This window comes from Varroa destructor, unplaced genomic scaffold (genome assembly GCF_002443255.2).
Source record: "Varroa destructor unplaced genomic scaffold, Vdes_3.0 BEIS01000003.1, whole genome shotgun sequence".
NCBI lineage: Eukaryota > Metazoa > Arthropoda > Arachnida > Mesostigmata > Varroidae > Varroa > Varroa destructor.
In genome coordinates this window covers 5,935,417-5,953,092 of record NW_019211456.1, presented here as the reverse complement: position 1 = coordinate 5,953,092, position 17,676 = coordinate 5,935,417, and the positions used below count along the sequence as shown (strand labels likewise).

The 17,676-nt window shown below is 39.3% G+C and overlaps 1 protein-coding gene and 1 long non-coding RNA gene across 18 annotated transcripts in view; one reads left to right on the top strand and one right to left on the bottom strand.

Moving 5' to 3' along the window:
- Window positions 1-1,401: 1,401 nt before the first annotated feature.
- Window positions 1,402-6,372, top strand: LOC147756444 (uncharacterized). The gene is made up of 3 exons (XR_015324613.1): window positions 1,402-2,769; window positions 3,210-3,512; window positions 5,140-6,372. It is a non-coding gene; the product is annotated as an uncharacterized LOC147756444 (long non-coding RNA).
- Window positions 6,373-9,249: 2,877 nt separating this feature from the next.
- Window positions 9,250-17,676, bottom strand: part of cwo (transcription factor cwo) — a 76,480-nt gene continuing 68,053 nt past the window's right edge. For all 17 annotated transcript variants that reach the window (XM_086984785.1, XM_086984786.1, XM_086984780.1 and 14 more), the window contains 3 exons: window positions 17,212-17,610; window positions 15,846-15,986; window positions 9,250-15,124 (listed from right to left, as the gene is read on the bottom strand). In XM_086984785.1, the coding sequence (XP_086840911.1) occupies window positions 14,378-15,124; window positions 15,846-15,986; window positions 17,212-17,610 (1,287 nt within the window). In that variant the 3' untranslated portion in view covers window positions 9,250-14,377. The remainder of the gene's footprint in view (window positions 15,125-15,845; window positions 15,987-17,211; window positions 17,611-17,676) is intronic.

Genomic DNA, 17,676 nt, shown 5'->3' with positions numbered 1-17,676 from the left:
TTAAGGTTCGTTTTAGAAGTCGTATAAATCAGATAGGCAAGCCCGATAGCATTCATAATTAAACCCAGACAAAAACCAGAAACGTATGAAGTTGTTAGAGAATACTATTCTACAGAAAAGGGCACTTCTGAAAAAAAATGACATTAGCGTTATCATCTGTGATAGCTTATTTCTGTATTACAGCATAACAGACATTTGTGCTGCTCCATGCTTATCGATACGCAATGGCGATGCACACAAATACGCTGGTTATGTTGTCGTCGCTCAAGTCGTTATCTCAGCATTCGAACTATAAGATATTGCTGAATTATCGTAAATTTATTAATAATAATAATAAAGGCAACTTTAAATTAAGTCAAAATCGAAACGAGGTTAAAACATTAATCGTTCTTTATTTAACTCGTCGTTTTTTTAATTAACAAAGAGTCGCCACTCGCATTTTCTCAATCATCTATGTGTTTGTCGTTATTCTCTAAAAACTTCTTCTACCTGTCAACCAATTTATTTATCATTTATTCCTTCACGCCAGAAATAATCAGATTTATCGTTGAAGGAAGCGTTTTTATCTTGAACTTACGATTTTATTTTCTAAGATGGTTGCGAGCTTTATTTGCCAGTAACTGAAAACGGAGCTATTCCGTTTGACGGAGCTCTGTAAAATGTGGTGGGTGCAAAAGCTTCCCGCTAAATCTCATGCAGGACCGATTTATACAATATTTGCTACATGCTGCTCGCCATCGCAACGGGGAAGGCCGACCTTATTTTGTCGTTCGGGTTCTTACCGGTAGATAATATCGTTTATTCGATACAATCGGGCGTAATACTAGTTGACTGTTCTCTTGTTCCTAAGCATATCCAAGTGTATGAAACTCTTCCAGTCTCATAACCCTTTTTCGTATGGAGATCTGGCGTAACTTTGGGTCTACCTCCAGGAGCTACCCGCTGTTTTCTAACCTTCAGATCGACGTTGTGCCACAGATTCTCGTCAACCCTAATAATTTACAGTAGAAACCTGCTATTGTAGCTGCGTGTTGCCCGGTATTGTGCGAGATGTTGAAAATGAGTGAGGAGCTGTCATTCTTTGATTCGCTTTTCTCTACCACTAAAAAACAGTCGACTATAAAAACAGCGCGCGCATTACAGGTCGCTTCAACAAATCTAATCATCTATTGAAATAAACTTTTGCCATTTGTGAATCGGACAGAAGTCGTTATTTTGATAAGAGGATGGGTAATGGAAAACTCAATTTATATCGACGGTACTGAACCCGCGCAAAAAGGAATCTCGAATAAATGATAATTTGACTATAGGTTCTTCTATAAATCGACGGTAGCGGGATGCTCCGATACATCCATTAAGTACGCTCCGCTATTAAGAGATGAAGTCGAAGTTCTCGATTATTTGATCGTCGAGTCTCCTCCAAAGGCAGCAAGCCATTTTCTTTGGTTATGTCCAGTTTATAGTAAATAGCTAGCAAAGTAAAGGGCATTATCAGACATTTTGAAAGGGATTACGTTTCCGCTTAGCAGTTCCGCTGCCAGTTGGGTGAAGCAATTATGTTTATAGATGCGTGTTTCCATTGTTTGTACTTACTATTAACGATTTCGTTGTTTGTCGTCGGTTGCTTCGTAGTGGCGACGGCGGAAACTGTGGCTCCGAAGCGTATTTTCCTCGCATTTCTGTTGTGTCGGACAAAAGGCTTCGAAACAAAAGCGTGTGTTTTTTTATGAATTTCGACCATTTCTATTGTACAACAACTGGACCAGAGCAAAGCCTGTGCAACTGCTAACAAGAAAAAGAAAGGACGAATGTCGCAAATAGTTACCATTGTAACCGCCTGGAAGTGGGGCGTGCAGCGTCTATAGTCCGGTCATTTGGTCAAAATCATCTGTGTCAAGGGTTTGCTGACATCAGAAAAAGACCATTGTTGCCAAAAATTACTAACAATCCTGGTTAAATCCTATTCAGAAGATGTTCACCATCTACTGTGACTTTACCCCTGGTAGTATTATGTACCAAGCTATAACAGGTGAAATAGGAAATTGCGAAAGCTGGGGAGTTTTGATTTTTCTATTTTTGTTTTTTGCAGGTAATTTTCGCATGTGCTACGAGAAACTTAGGCACAAATAAGGCTTCTTTATCAAAGTAACAAAGAGAATTAACACTGCTAAACGATACTGAAAGGAAACATCAAGACGGGCCAGTTTGTTATTTATTAAAATGTAGATATATACAAGTAACATCCGCATATCCGTATCGTATAAAATTATTATTGTCTGATTATCTTTCACGAACTAATCATAAAAACCAGTGTGGCTCCATCCTTACGCTGAATAGCTTTGTAAACTTTCTGTAACGATAAAAAGGCACTATGAGGTAACGACAACCGCTAACAAGGACCACACCTACAGCATGACACTTCATGTAGTCACATATGCTATCAGATACTATGCTAGAGAAGGACGACAAAATATTGGCGACGGAGGCAGGTAAGAAGGCAGAAAAAGTATGGATGGCAAGTTTAAGCTGCAGAGGTAACGCCACAGCCTTTGTTCTGTTAGGCAGAGATGTGCCGATAAGTTTTAACTTATTGTTAACATGTGACACGTCATAAAAAGACGACTTGCGGCCTAACGGACTTGTAAAGCCAGTTATATGAGAATCTTATATAAATGAAGTCGTTTAAAAAGTCCAATGTCAGCGATCTCTTTGACGTTTTGCGGTGACGAAATTGTTAATTACGAATTGGAATAACCGTAATCATTAGAGGTAAGTCACATTGCGATTCGTTCTCGTAATTAGCTATACTTAGTTTTCGAACAACTTTTTACCCTACAAGTTTGCCGAGAGTACAAATTTCCAATTCTCAGAGAAAGTTCTCCTTTCCTTTTTTGAAACTAGTACAGGTGAGTATAATGTTAGCATCATGCTACTTTAGTCCTATAATGGCATATGCTGTATCGCCTGCTTACCTAGGGACACTATTTGTTTGCCAAATGCAATAAAATTAATGGCTCCGTCATTTTGCCTCTTTTTATACCTCACGTGCTTGCGGGGCACATTGCAATAAATCAAAAATGGACGGGCAAATCTTCTGAATATATGAATTGTAATAAAAGACGCTCTGTTGTCCGTAAAAGTTCTAAGGCTCAATATTTCGTCATTGAAACAACGTATGTAACGTGACGTCAAATTATACCTTTTTCAAGTGGTGAAAAGGAACCGTGATCGATGGAGAAACAACATAGTTTGGGCTATTTACGAAAAGAACAGGCTAAGACTGTCCCGTCGGAGATCTTCATGTCATATCAAACTTGTATCTAATAAACAAATAGTCTCTGCGGTGGACCGGAGTGATCGCTGCGGTTGAAGATCGATTGGGTGCGGATTTTCTGTAAACAACGAGACTCTTTATAATAGTATATGTATGCGTGGCTAACATTCGTAGATGCCACCATCCGTCAACAACCGATAAAAGCTTCGACAGCCGGAATAGATTGCAACTATGAAGAGTAAGTTAGTGGCACAGGTGTTCTTTTAAGTGAAACCCTTACGGCTATCGCTCCATACAATACACTTTAGCAATATCATATTATTCTATCAGTGAACTTCAATGGTCCACTTCACTTCCGAATCAACCAAGGTCCATGATTGTGGGAAAAAGCTATTTGCGAATCTTAGCAGGACGCAATTCTAGGATTTTCTCTTATATATATATGTATATATATATATATATATATATATTCACAGATCTGCTCTGCGCATATACAAAAAACTGTTTGACCTGAATGGCACCGATCTTTAGGTATGCATTTGTAGTATGGCGAGAGAGGAAAAGCATTTGACAAAGAAGTAAACATGTCCTCAGTCACCTATAGAAATGGAGCTAGGGGTATAACACTATGCATATACATACCTTAGAAGTAGCCCTGATAATGATTTTCCCACGGCTAAGGAACTGATGAATTGAATGAATGATTGAAATTTAGCCAAGGTGCTCTTCGATGCTGTTCCGACTTCAGCTACAAACTAATTAAACACGTTATTAAAAAAAAAACTATATTCAATTTACGTGAAATACTTTTGCCATTACGTGGGATACACACCGTGCCTGTGCTTTGGTGGCCCCAAAAACAAGCAGTGCTCTTTTTAAACTTGTTTTGTGTATTTGTCCAGCACAGCTTATCGGATTGCACACGAGTTGTTTACCTAGCTAAGCGGTACAACTACTCAAAACTGGAACTCTACTCTTTCTTTACCTTGACAACATCTGGATTTGGCGACTTGAAGTTTTTCTAGGGGGTCCCATTCAATGTTAAACGTTTGTCCTATCATTTGACACAAATAGGCGTACGAGCGTCTAATAAAAAAGACTAAAAGAGTACTGTGAAAATACTTAGGCATTCTGATGCTGGGTCGCTGTAAAAGTTAAGGTGAGCACAAATCGCCAACAAAGAGAGTAGCATCGAAATTTCTTCTGGATGTATACATATCTCAAGCGTAGGTATTAAAGTAATGTAGTACTTAACATGGGGCGTTAAGCTCCATTGTTCGAAGGGTTATTCGAAAGATGGAAAGCCAAGCTTCTGTTCCGTAATTTATTTGGGCCAAACAAATGTATATATGTATATATGTATATATAGAAACGTGTGAAGCATTGTGTGGCTATAGCTGCAATAGAGTGAGTTAAAAAGCATGACGGTAATACGTACAACGCTATAGATATTAACGTCGTAGTTCGAATAATTATCAGAAGAAATATTGGCCTCTCGTATAACATCTCGAGACGCCAGACGACAAGCTGAAGTGACCACTGCACGAATTTACGAAAAAAAAAAAAAAAAAAAGAACTTTTCGTTTTCTGTTTATGTGGTGCAACTAAATACAGTTTCAGGTTTTCTACATCGTTAGTATTTTATATAGTACTCATTCCCATATTCGGCCAACCTTCGGCCTAAAATGCTTCACAGCTATCGGTACAATGATCTTTACCTATTCAGTTTGAGTACATCTAGGCCCTTCCGGCATTGATGTTGTTTTACTAGATATTACAGTATATCATAAATAGTTGTTATTCTTCTGTATTTTAAATGGCTTTTTTTTGTGTTTTTAAACTCTTCTAACTCTGTCTTTTCTTAGTAACATTAGTACCAGCCCAGGACCTCCTGTGATGCTGGATTATGCTGGCCCAGAGCTTTCAGCAGCAGGTCAGCTAGCGCGTGAGAATATACGTTTTTAGATGAGCTGATTTCTACTACTGTCAGCTGTTACATGGACATAGCCATTTAAATTTTACGAAACATCGTAGGTCATATGAGCCAGTCTGTTCTGCCTGGCGTTGGGTTTTGTTTATTCCTTTATTTATCACACGCATTTTATTTAATTTGTTTTTATGCTTTCTGTGTTTAAAACTATAACTGTAAAAATGAAATTTGAGGAAAATATTGCAAGGCAAATTTTAGGTTGGAGGTACTGTTCTGTGACCTCTACAATATCTTAGTTCGGCACAGCTTGTCTTTATTCACATAAAAAGTTATTTTTATATCCTAAGTTAGTAGTTTGAAGATAATGAATACTTTTCATTCTGAATCAATTTTTGAAATCGTAAAGATTGAGGATAGCTTATTTGAGACGGACTAACTCGTCTTAGCCAAGCTAGTTACGGTTACTAATCCAAATAATTAGACAGTATCTTTTCTACTGTCACTTGAAATTATCGGAAATACGTATGAGGTTTCCATATGTTTGAAAAGCCGGAAAACTAGCTAAGCGTCACGGAAAAAACAAGGTCAACTGATACCTTAGGCATCGTAAAAGTAAAGACAGATTACTCGTAACGAATGTTTGTTTTCCTGGATCATCTAAGTGGAAATATAAAGCACCCTCAAAGTTGTTTGATAAGGCGGAGAAATAATTGAACAAATACTTCAGAAGAAGTATTGGTCCATTGTTCTGTTTGCATAACAATGAATTAGCGTTCAACTGAGGTGAAACGAAGGTTACCAGGTTCAATGCAGAAATTCGTCAAATAGCCGAAGTCCACAGAATCAAGACTAGGAGATATTTAGCGACATGAACTAATTAGCCAAAAAAAGCACCGAACGTTTTTGACTCGAGAAGGCATGGAACTGTTGGAATTACCAGCCCTTGCTGTATTTTTAATTATGGAGTACCTTCACCGACCTATAAGTCTTCATCGATTTCGTACATGCGCGAAGAGAGAAATCTAACGAATTTAAAGCAAGGAATGGCTATTTATTATTTCTTAGTTTTAATAATAAAATCATATTCTTGGCCATTTCTGTTCTAGAAAAACGGGAATGCACGCTTAACACAAAAAAGAGTGAGAATAAACAAAGATAACGTTGACAAGGATATGCAGACATATATTTAAGCCAATCGCAATATCTATGCACAATACAAATGCATCCTAACGGTATTTTTGCTACACATAGATTATACATATGGTAAATTTTGACGTTAAGACGAGACCGGGATTAAATAAATTAACCACTGAATTTAGATGTTGAAACGGCTTCAATTTGAAGCTGTCTTTATTATATCAACGCGAGAGCCACTGTCAGCATAGACTTTTTGTAGATAAAATGCGCGCAAGAAGCGCAGCCAGCGTGATATCGATCTCTGTGCGCTTTGCATCGCGTTCGTCAAAAAGAGAATCTCTCCTATAGTAATCCACCATTGCATATAGGCTCGCTTGCAGTATATCAAGCTACGACATGCCGCCTTGTCCTATTCAGTTCCTTTTAGGTATTGTCCGTTATTGTTCCATTTAGAAAGGAAGCGGGGTCAATTTGTTAGCAGACTGCGATTTCCGCTTTTTTTTTTTTGGCACATTCGTGGAAACGCGGCTTCCTTACTGGTAGCGAATAGTCCTATAATATGTTTTAGGGCCGTGGGCTTAACGCAATTAAGCCAAAACGGGTGACTCGTTGTTAGATACAGCTAAAAATACGCTGCCGCCTTCAACCGCTTCTTTTCACACGTGCTACCGCAAAGCTTGCAGATTTCTTTTATAATAATACTTGGGCTACTCTCGAAAATCTTTTTGGTCATAATTTATCCCTCTTAAGTCGTCCATACAATTATATAGTAGGCACAAAAGAATAACGACAGTTTAAAGATGTTTTTACACGGGGACGGTCAACCAACTTTATGAGATTGCAGAAACGTCTACATTGCCCAATGTTTAATCTCTATATGCGGCCTAAATAAGCCTTAATACGAGCATGCTAGACAAGTGTGCTTGGATTTTCGGAGAATAGGTCAAACGCAACCCCAAGAGAATTACACACTGAAACGATGAGGTCAGTCCGATCCAGATTAACTAAAACGGTGCACGTTATAGAACTTTTAGAGCTTGCACTTCTAGACATGAACTATATAAGTGTTTACCGCTCTATCTCCATGTTCTGGCTGTAGTGCCAATTACTCAAATCATCTATAAAAAAAAAACGTTTGCAAAACGTGCAATACTCTATTGCAATACTAAGCATTGAACATTTTCGCTTACAACATTTACTTATTACGCCTAAAATCTAGACACGGACATGGAGTCTCGAATCTCAGTTTCCATACTCGAGCAGGGTCAGCCGAAAAGCTCGACGTAAGAGAAATAACACTGAAGTCGCAGTGTTGACAAATAACAATCAAAGAATCTATCTAGGTTTTTTTAACGACTGTAACTTACAGATTCGTCAGGGCACTATTATAGATAACAACGTCTGGGCAAATTTAGGTCGAAATTTAGGAATGAAGTCCGCATTACGGTATAAGGCAGCCAATGCGCAAGACCTAGGATACTTCTCGACAAATCTCCGGCTCTAGAGAATACACCGTTGAGACCGTTTCGTATTTTAAGAATCAAAAATGTCCTAAATGAGAATGTGTCTTTTCAAGGGCGTAACCCGGTACCCAATTCAAGTGTAGTTAAACTGGCCAGCAGTGCTGATGGGCTGCATGATAATTCGTTCAGTATCTACAGCGGAAGCATCCGACAGCTTTCTGTCCTAGGCTTGGAAAACGCTCCAATATAGCTATACGACTTACGTTATACCTAGTTTTTATTCCTTCCACGTATTGAATATGAACTTTGAAGACTGTTAGACTGTGGTGTCCCATCATTTATTTGAAACGGACAACACCGATTGTCGTTGTCATTTAGAAATAATCAAGAGATTTAAACCTTTGCGCCGATTATGTAACACGCTTAAACGATGTCCTGCCCGATCACCATTTTCGACTATTAAGCCGTTTCTCAAGGATAGATTTAGCGGAAGTTCATCTGCAGCTGAAAGTAGGCGAAAACTCAACAATAAATGTAAACTTACTGACTGACCATAGTTCTTTACTAAATAGTTTTGGAAAAGAGAAAGTGTCTCAGTTCATACGACGAATAGGCTACAACATCAAGCAACTTGTAAGATCAAGCAAGTCAGATTGTGAGAATGAACTATAGTCAGGCTATTAAATACGTACGAACTGATACTCCATCCCATCTAATTGCAAAACTAAACTTACTACACAGACAAAGTTATTACGGCTCGTGTCGACGAAGAACGATTGACCATCTGCTGATTATATACTCGCATATTCAATGCCACATTTTCAACGATAAGTTCAAAGACATTTTTATAGGCTTTTACGTTACATTTACGTATTGTTGGGGGCTGCAAACAAAATAGTCGATACCTTAATCTATTTCATACAATTTCAAGTAGACCTGACGACCAGCAATTGGTCCCCCACGCCACGACCCGCATCGTTAAGCCAAAAAATCTGATTCAGCTAATGAAGTGAGAGCCAAATTTATTTACGGCGCTTTCAAAAAATTTTATCAAATCAATTAATTGGCTTTCGACACAAACACGATATCCCCCAAGCGTAAAGTAACTAAAAGTTGTAGCTGTCGTGCAAACGTTCTTAATATCAAGATGAAATACATTTTTGGCATAAATTTACGTTTGAAGTTTAAAAAAAGCCCGGTTTATAGATATCGATCTAGGGCGCATCGTAAGAAGCCGCAGTGCCCTACAAGGAGGTACAAACTGAACGAGATTACATAATCTATCGCGCAATAGGGAAACCGGAAGGTAAGATCAAGGTCTACATAAATTAACAGATAAAAATAATAAATAAAAGATCAACTATCGTTGATATGCATCGACCTAAATTATGCATACTATGTAGGTCTGCGTATACACATATATGTCAGATTAGCAAACGGCAGAGTAATTTTTTCACAATGATGCACTTTTTATTTCTCCATTGTTATTAGACGGCAGTCTTCTGATAAATCGAAAACTGGCTTTTTTTTTTTTGCAGAACGACAAATGTTTCTATTTTTTTGCCGAGTACCTCATCGTCATCATCATTAATTATTATTGTCATTATTGTTATCATCGTCAATATAATCTTCATTCTTGGTATTTTATTTATGTACAATAGCGGCGTTCAATGACTTCTTGAGCTCATAGGGCTCGATTCGTTTGTTTCTTTTATATTGTTTTTAGTTGTGTGTTCAACATGGGTCAGCTGCTGTATCCTTGTCTGTTTGTATCTCTGAGTGAGCGTATATATGTACGCGGCCATGTTTCCCGCGTAGCTTTGTCTGTGTGTAGCGTTTCCATAGCATTTTTTTCCTATTGTATCTTTTTTCCGCTGCTGTTCCCGTTCAACATCGCCATTTACTGCAGAGTTCAGTAAACATTATATCAGTATAGTCTTAACGACCTGTCCAACGCGTACCTGGCACGGAGAATAAAACGATCACCTCACCGTTCATCCTTACTTAGTAAATTTCACTTTTCTCTCGTCAACGTTGTTGAAGCCATTATTTGACCCCGTTGCTCACTTTGTTTCCATTCGCCGTGCCTATATATATATATATATATATATATATATATATATATCAACTTAATGGACTTCCCGATGTCACTTAAATGTTTGTCGGCGTTCGATTCTTTTATAATAAGAAGTCTTACTGCTCCCCTGACTGGCGCTTTTACTATTTACTTACTAATAACAAATTTTCCCGGTTTTTGAACGATCGTTTCTATTCTCGCCTGCCCTTCCTCAGACCTCCTTCGGACCCAGAGAGTGTTTGGATGTACCTTTCGTCATCATCTTTAACGTTATCATAATTACTTCATATTTGTCTTCTATTGGTCTTCCGTCGGTCATTACAAAACGCCATAAAGATCGGGGTGTTCAGAAGCTTTGTCCGGCTGGTCAAAATTAGGTACTATATAATTATATATATATATATATTCATCTTATTCACTTATATATATGTATATATATATACATACATATATCTCAGTATATATACAAAAATAGACCTTAGACACTGAAGCGGTGTTTACATGTGCAGTGCGTATCGAAAGCTCAATGGCCAAGATCATCCGTTTCAAAGGGAACAACAACGACAATAAGAACGAGTAGTAGACGAGCACAAGGTCGGTCTGGACTGCTTGTTTCGCGTATATATATATAATTTTTGTCTGTCATCCTTGAGCGAAAGCCGACCTTCGGCACTGGGAACTGGTGCTTCAATCCCGCAAAAAAGGTAGAAAAAATATTCTGCAGGTAGTATTCTGAAGGCAAAAACAGAGAGGTTGGTCAGCTTATTCCTTCACATCATATTGTTGTTCATATGTGTCTTGGGTTCCCTTTTCTACAAGTAGCAGTGTTTCCTTATGCCGGTAATCATGTGATCTATTAAAGTAGGCTCGCCCACCCTAACAAATGGCGCAATCAGATTAAGATGCACCTGGAAAAAGCATTCAGTGTGCAGTTCGTCCCATTAAACTACCACCATTTCCTAGAGAGGATCTTTGCATGTAAGTTCATTCATCGCTATTCATCTAAAGTCTGTGTTTAGATATCAGTATGTATCAAAGTGTATCTTTTAGAAGGGTAGTTTTTAAAAGAGGTTTTGGGTGGTAGGGTTTAATTTGTGAACATTGAGCAGCGTCTTATGTCTGAAGGCTTCTTTAGTGAGAAATGCTAGGCGGAAGGGAGTGGACAATACGCTGATACGTTTATTCATCATCTGTCTTCCCATAGATCAAGGGAGGGTATTAAGAAGGGATAGTAAGTTATAGTGCAAAGTTTGGACTGGCAAAACCTATCTCTTAGGTCTAACACATACTCGCATTTTAGACACAATGACGTCCCCAATAAAAGGCCACAGTAAAATTTGAAATTTCCGTAGTACAAACATTTATATATGAATATGATCTTCAGTAGGTGCGAGCGTTCCATGCAAACCGAAGCCTTTTTTGTTCAGCGTTGATTAACACTTCCGGCGACCTGGCGCAGGTTACAAAATAGGCGGAAAATATAGCTTTGATAATATCAATCAAGTCATTATCATAGAATATCTTAAGAATATAATTTATCTTTTTTTTTTCTTTTTTTTAATCAATTCTATTGATCCATCATTTATTCTACAAACTTGGCCGTGTAGTTTTATCGCAATTGACATTCAGAAGTTTTGTATGAATGCTGTCTCAGCGTGTTTAGCATTACCACAAGGATCCTCTCTGTTAAGAGGGAATGGATCTGCCAGTAAACTTTCAGTTATGTTTCTTTATTTTGTTATTTCTCAGCTAGACTTTTTCCCCTCTGGTTTTGTCTGGTCACACACGTTGACGAGCCTACCTATTCCTACATCGTTAGCCCCACGGTTTGTTTGTCTGCCGCTTTTCTCCCCTCTGCCCTATTTTACATGTCGCTTACGTCTCTCCCTCCTTCAATAGAAAACTGTGTTCACAGGAAACTTTTAACATATAGTGTTCTCACTTCGGTTCAATCGCGCTATTGACTCAACGATCAAAGAACACCCAGAGGCCTGCAATCTACAATCGGACAGGACGATGCCAGCTCCCTTTCAAATCGGCTCCTATATCTTCTGCCTGGATCTTCTGTATCTTCCGTCTAAAAAAAGTTTTTGTCTATCAGGCCAGTCGTTTTCTATTATTTCTTTTTATAGATCTGCCCATAAATTGACTATTTTAGTCTGTTCAAATTCTTCGGTTTTTCATGTAATGCCGTTACTATAAAGTCAATTTATTTCTCCGTGTATTATTACCCACATTGATTTCCTCGAGGTTTTTCTGTGTTTGAGTGTCTTTTTGACTTCGTATGGTAACATTAAGTCGCATAATGTCTTCGCCTCGATCCATAACGCTACTGCCGTTATCGCGGCGGAAGCGTTCGATATTTTACTTTATACTAATCCAAAATATTTCCTTACTATGATCATTAATTAGCTTTTACAATATCAGTAATTAATAAAATAACATCGTCGTCCTTATCGTACGAACGCTTCAGGGCAAATCGATTTCTGTACAGCCGAACGCATCATCCCTTATTACAGTCATTCCTAACTATACAATAATATTATTATTTCTTAATAATATTATCGTATACGTAATGTAATAACAATGTATCAAGATTCACGTTTCTCTAAAATTTCCCTTTGTCTGTTCTTGTTGCAACTGCGAATTGAAGCTTCTCTTTTACAATGCTACTCCGTCTTCAACAACAGCACGTCGATAAGTCGAACGTTGGCCGTTAACTTGTCTACTTCCACCTATTGCAACACTCGTTCTGTTCCTTTTTCTCACTGGATGGGGTTCAGTATCCCAGTGAATCAGCGCTCACCGCTTCGACACAAGAACAAATGCGGCCTCCTCCATTGTTCCTTCCTATACAACACCTTTCTTCTGGTGATCATCTTCGCCATCAATTGACAATTAATCCACTCTGTTTACTTCACGTAATTATTCGTATCGTAGCTTTTCATTTGACTTGAAATCCATTGGTATATATAACATACATATTTCCTATTACTGTTATGTACGAGTGTTTATTTATGTGTATAATTACAGAGCCCTCTAGTGGTAGCATTATTAACTACAGTATAATGATTTTTGTTTATGATCGTGCTATGAATTTAAAGCAAAATTTAATTGTCTTCCCTCTAACGCTGTCATCACCGTTTAACAATAGTAAGGATAGTAGTAACACTAATAATAACGGTAATAATATTATACTGTAAATTAATTAGTTATAATAACGTAGCAGTGGTAATGAAGTATCATAACAACATGTTTCGTAACATCATGATAGCATCTCTATAACAATTTTCGTCATCACAATGAGGTCTCATTTAATCACAGAATCTTCAAAGACTGCGCCGGCATCATTTTTACGAGGCTACCGAGAGTTGCCCGTACTGGTTTATATCATTGATTCGACAGCGACGGATACAAATAATTTTTCGTGTCGAAATTCCACACTGAAGGTTTTCAGCTGTTTTGCCATCAAATACTAACAGACAACGGTGCTAACTTACTTAAGTTGCCAGTGAGTGTGTGTTTTGCGCTGTGCACCCGTTGCTATAATACGAACCAGTGTTATTAGCCACAATTAAATCCGACGTTCGTTCTGACGCAGCGCGATGAACGCGTTTTACGTTATATATATATATATATATATATATATATATTAGAAGACTTATAATTCGTCGTCAGCATTTGATCAACCTAAGTTCCCTGTCGATTTTATATTCGATACCGGCCAACCGTTAAAGCCAAATGCTCGCAATCCCGGTGCTAAACCAGTGCTCAGGGTGTCAATGTCGGCAATTTTCGATCGCTATCCTATATGTAGGTTTTATTTTCAACATTTCGTAAACATGCAAACAAATCAACTGGGTCTTGGACGACGGACAAAATGAAATAATTCGTATCGTGAACTATCTTTCTCTACATTCGTCTTTTTTCCAATAGCCATACATACGGATTATATCTTTGCCCATGATCGTTAACAAAACTCTATAGATTTTTGCTGCTGCAAATACCATGTGTCAGCGTAATTACCAACGTATCGCTGTCATAACATCACGATAAACGAATATTAACCGTAATCATTAGAATCACAGACCACTATATCAGGAACAGACAAAGCGAAGTTCTGCCCACACGCAATAGACGCGTCGTCGTTACCGTTTCTGTTCTCACACAGTCGCATCTGATACGATGTTGTTGTTTGCTAAATAATTGAAATCAATTCAAATAAACAATCATCAGCTAAAATATAAACATGAATATTGGCTATCCTCGCTGCTGCTGCTGCTGCTCCTCCGATTGTATCTGGGATCGGGTGTCGCTGCTTCGATCCCTACTGTTTTCGTTTTTTCTCAATGCCTTTATTCTTGTTTTTTTTTGAAATTTACTTCCTTTGTCTCCGGTTCAACTTTCGCGGTTGTTTTTATGGTTTTCTTTTTAATGTGTCTAGTTTTGCTCCTCATTGTATCGTATGAGTGCGGGGTCAAGTCTAGATGATTGGTCTACAGGCGTCCATTAGGCAAAAGCAGCGGCAACCGGGGCTCAGCCGCGCGAACGCAAATCCATGGTGGCGCCTGCGGCGTGGCTGTAATATTTTTACGGTAGAGTTGGTTGAAGTTAACAGAAATGCTGACTGGATGTAGCACGGGAGAGCCCGCTTCGTCATCCGCTTGCAAGAATGGCGTCAACAGGCTTGATTCCATCGTGAGTGGAATGTAGAAGGCGCGTTTAGGGTGTAGCGCGAATATTGGTACGCCAGTGGAGACGGTGGAGTTTGGACCGGTCGATGTGTTTAGCGCACCGTTGGTGCATGGAGTCGAGCCGGTCAAGGCTTGCGCCAGGACCGGCGGTGCAGGCGAAGGTGGACTCGTCACGGGGTGACGGGTGCCAGCCTCTACTGAACTGCCGTTGCTGCTATAGCCTGAACTCGCGCTAGAACGTGATGAAGGGTTACTGCTACCGGGAGGACTTCCTGCGCTGTTGCTCGAGTCCAATTGATTCATCGTCATTGTAGATTCCCATTTGACGACGCACCCATCACCGCCACGGGGACATTCGCGGCTGTTGTCTCGGATCTCCCGGGACTCTCGGATCTCACGCGGCGGGCGGCCGCTTTTATCAACGCTCACTGACAGGTCTGTGGCCAGTGTTACGGGTTCGGCATCGACCAGTTCGCCCATAGGAGGAGCCGAAACCGTATGACGGTAGAACGAAGCAGGACTACGCGGGGACGCCACGGGGCCCTGCACCTACAAGCACCATCCAACGACCCGGGGTAAGAAACATGGACGTTACTAACTGCCCCTATACATATACCAACACTCGGCCATTGGAATTAGTCGAAAAGAGCGCCGATCTAACACTGAGCGCACAATAAGTATCAACTTACTATTCTATCAGAATTGCCGCCGTTACCGCGTTGTTGGCGGCGGACGCTGGTCTAGTTCTAGTCTGTTACAATGTTTTTTCTTTCAAATTAATAACTAGGGCAGTGAAGCCCCTATTAATAAGCGTTCTTTACGCACATAGGTTGTGTAATATATACATGTAATGGTTATGCATTATTAGAGATCATAACGCAGATGTTACTCAAAGCAGGTTACACACATTTAGTACTGCAGAGCTTATTATATTTTTATCTTAAAATGAATTAATGCATATGGCATTTGTTATAGAAGTTCTTTCAAGGCCAAATTGCCCATTCCAAATAACTCAAGTCAGTATATATATATATATATATATGTTTGATGCACTGAGTTTCGTATATATATATATATATATGTATATATATATATATACGAAACTCTACGAAGTTCACTTATGAATAGATCAATTATTCGATAGATTCGATTGACTGGACTTGGTGTAAAAGAACGTTTTAGAAAATGGTAATCTTTTAACATATATTTATTATAGTTGTATACCCCTTTATATAGAGTCATTGCTCTCTCTTTCACTCTGTCTTCAGACCTGTGAATGCGAGTAGCGTCGTTCTTCACGACCGGTGAAGCCTTTTGAGTCTTCTCCATCGACACTGTCCGTCGGTGACGCGGAAAACAACCTCAGATTCGACTGGAATCGCTCTTTGATGTTCTTTTTAAAATTATATACCTGAAAAGCAACAGTCATCAACACATTGGAACATTTATGTACCCTTGCAATGTAGTTTGTATCGCTCGGCCCTGTGATCTTCAAAACTTCCTAGCTCGATCATCCTTCCTTCACTTACTACTGGAACAGGGTCAGGACTGGTGGTTAACTCATCCGAGACCCACTAACGACTACTCGATACCTACTTAAGGTGCCCGTTGCAAAGTGCACTGCCGGTGATGATTGGGTAAGCGAGTTCTTGATTTCTTAACCAGCTATATTCACGTTCAAGATGTAATTCTACTTTTTATTCCATTAGATATCACAATCGAGACCGTGGGATCGGGTAAGTTGTATTATTACATTGTGAAATTTTCCTGCTGATAGTTAAACAGTTGAACTTTGGCTTTTAGAACAATAATTCTTTACTCAACTATAATTCGGTAAACATTTCTCTCTAACAATACATAACTTATATATCTTGAAGATTGTCGTACTTGGGCAGCAGAGTATACTTGTGAACACTTAGTCTTACTGATATCATACTGAATTCATGTCTGGGTTAGACACATATACGAACCAAAGCTTAGTGAGCATGTAGCAAATAAAGTGTGGCCGACATATTGATTATCGACGAAAAATAATTAATACTGAATTAATAAATAGTTTTTACGCAGCAGATCGGACTGAGCAACAAACTTGTCAATGTTGCCCGTGGGCGAATTAAAAGAGCTGCTCAACCATTATATTGTCTTTCGATATTTTTAAATATACCATGCACTTTAGTTGAAAACCTGTCTTTTGTCGTTCGATGATGGCACGCATTGTTACATTAAGCTGGCTGATAACCTAACTCAAGTTACGCAAATGGGCTCGGAAAGCTTTAGGGGATAACTTGCGCTCGCTAATCTACCAGAGAGACCACACATTAATTGGCCTATTCTATTCTACTGTCAAGACTAGAGACTATTGAGGAGTTAGAAGGCAAAGGCTAGAAATCATTCGGCAAACGGAACACGTGTATTATCAAGCGTCTCTGACAGATGGGTGAAATATTCAATCGTATACGTAAAAACGTTGGTTATAAATGGTTTTGCAATACTGGATGACGTGTATACATTTGCTGGACTCTGTAACTGATTCAAAAATAGAGCTCGAAAAGCATATTATATTTGTATGGCAGATTAAACGATCATAGATTCACAGACTTATTCCAACTTTGATTCGTTAGCGAAATTAACCAAACCTCCTCGTTAGGATTAGTTGTTGCGGAGGTCTGTTGTTGCTGTTGTTGGAGGATGTTGGGGGTTTTTGCTGGAGAGGGCTCCCCGGTGACGGTTGAGGTTGGCCCACTGCCATAGTGGTTAGCGAACGACGTCGTCGACAGGTGTGTGTCTATGTTGCTTCGTTTTCGCATGTTTAATTCACAGGCTGGCAATCCAGGCGGACCTGACAAGAGAGTAGAGCTGCCAGCCATTGGCGTTTGCAGCATCTCTCGCAGCTGACTTGCTTGGGCCTGCGAGCCGGTAGGCGTTTCACTTACAGGGCTGCGTGCTTCGACGCCCGGACAAGGCTTACATTCTGCCGAGCAAGGCCCACCGACGCTACTGCCACCGTTTTCGCCTAAACCCTCCTGTTTCGGCACCTAGTGAGCGTATCATTCGCAGAGGCACAAATTCGAGAAGAACACTATATCTTTAATCGAAACCAA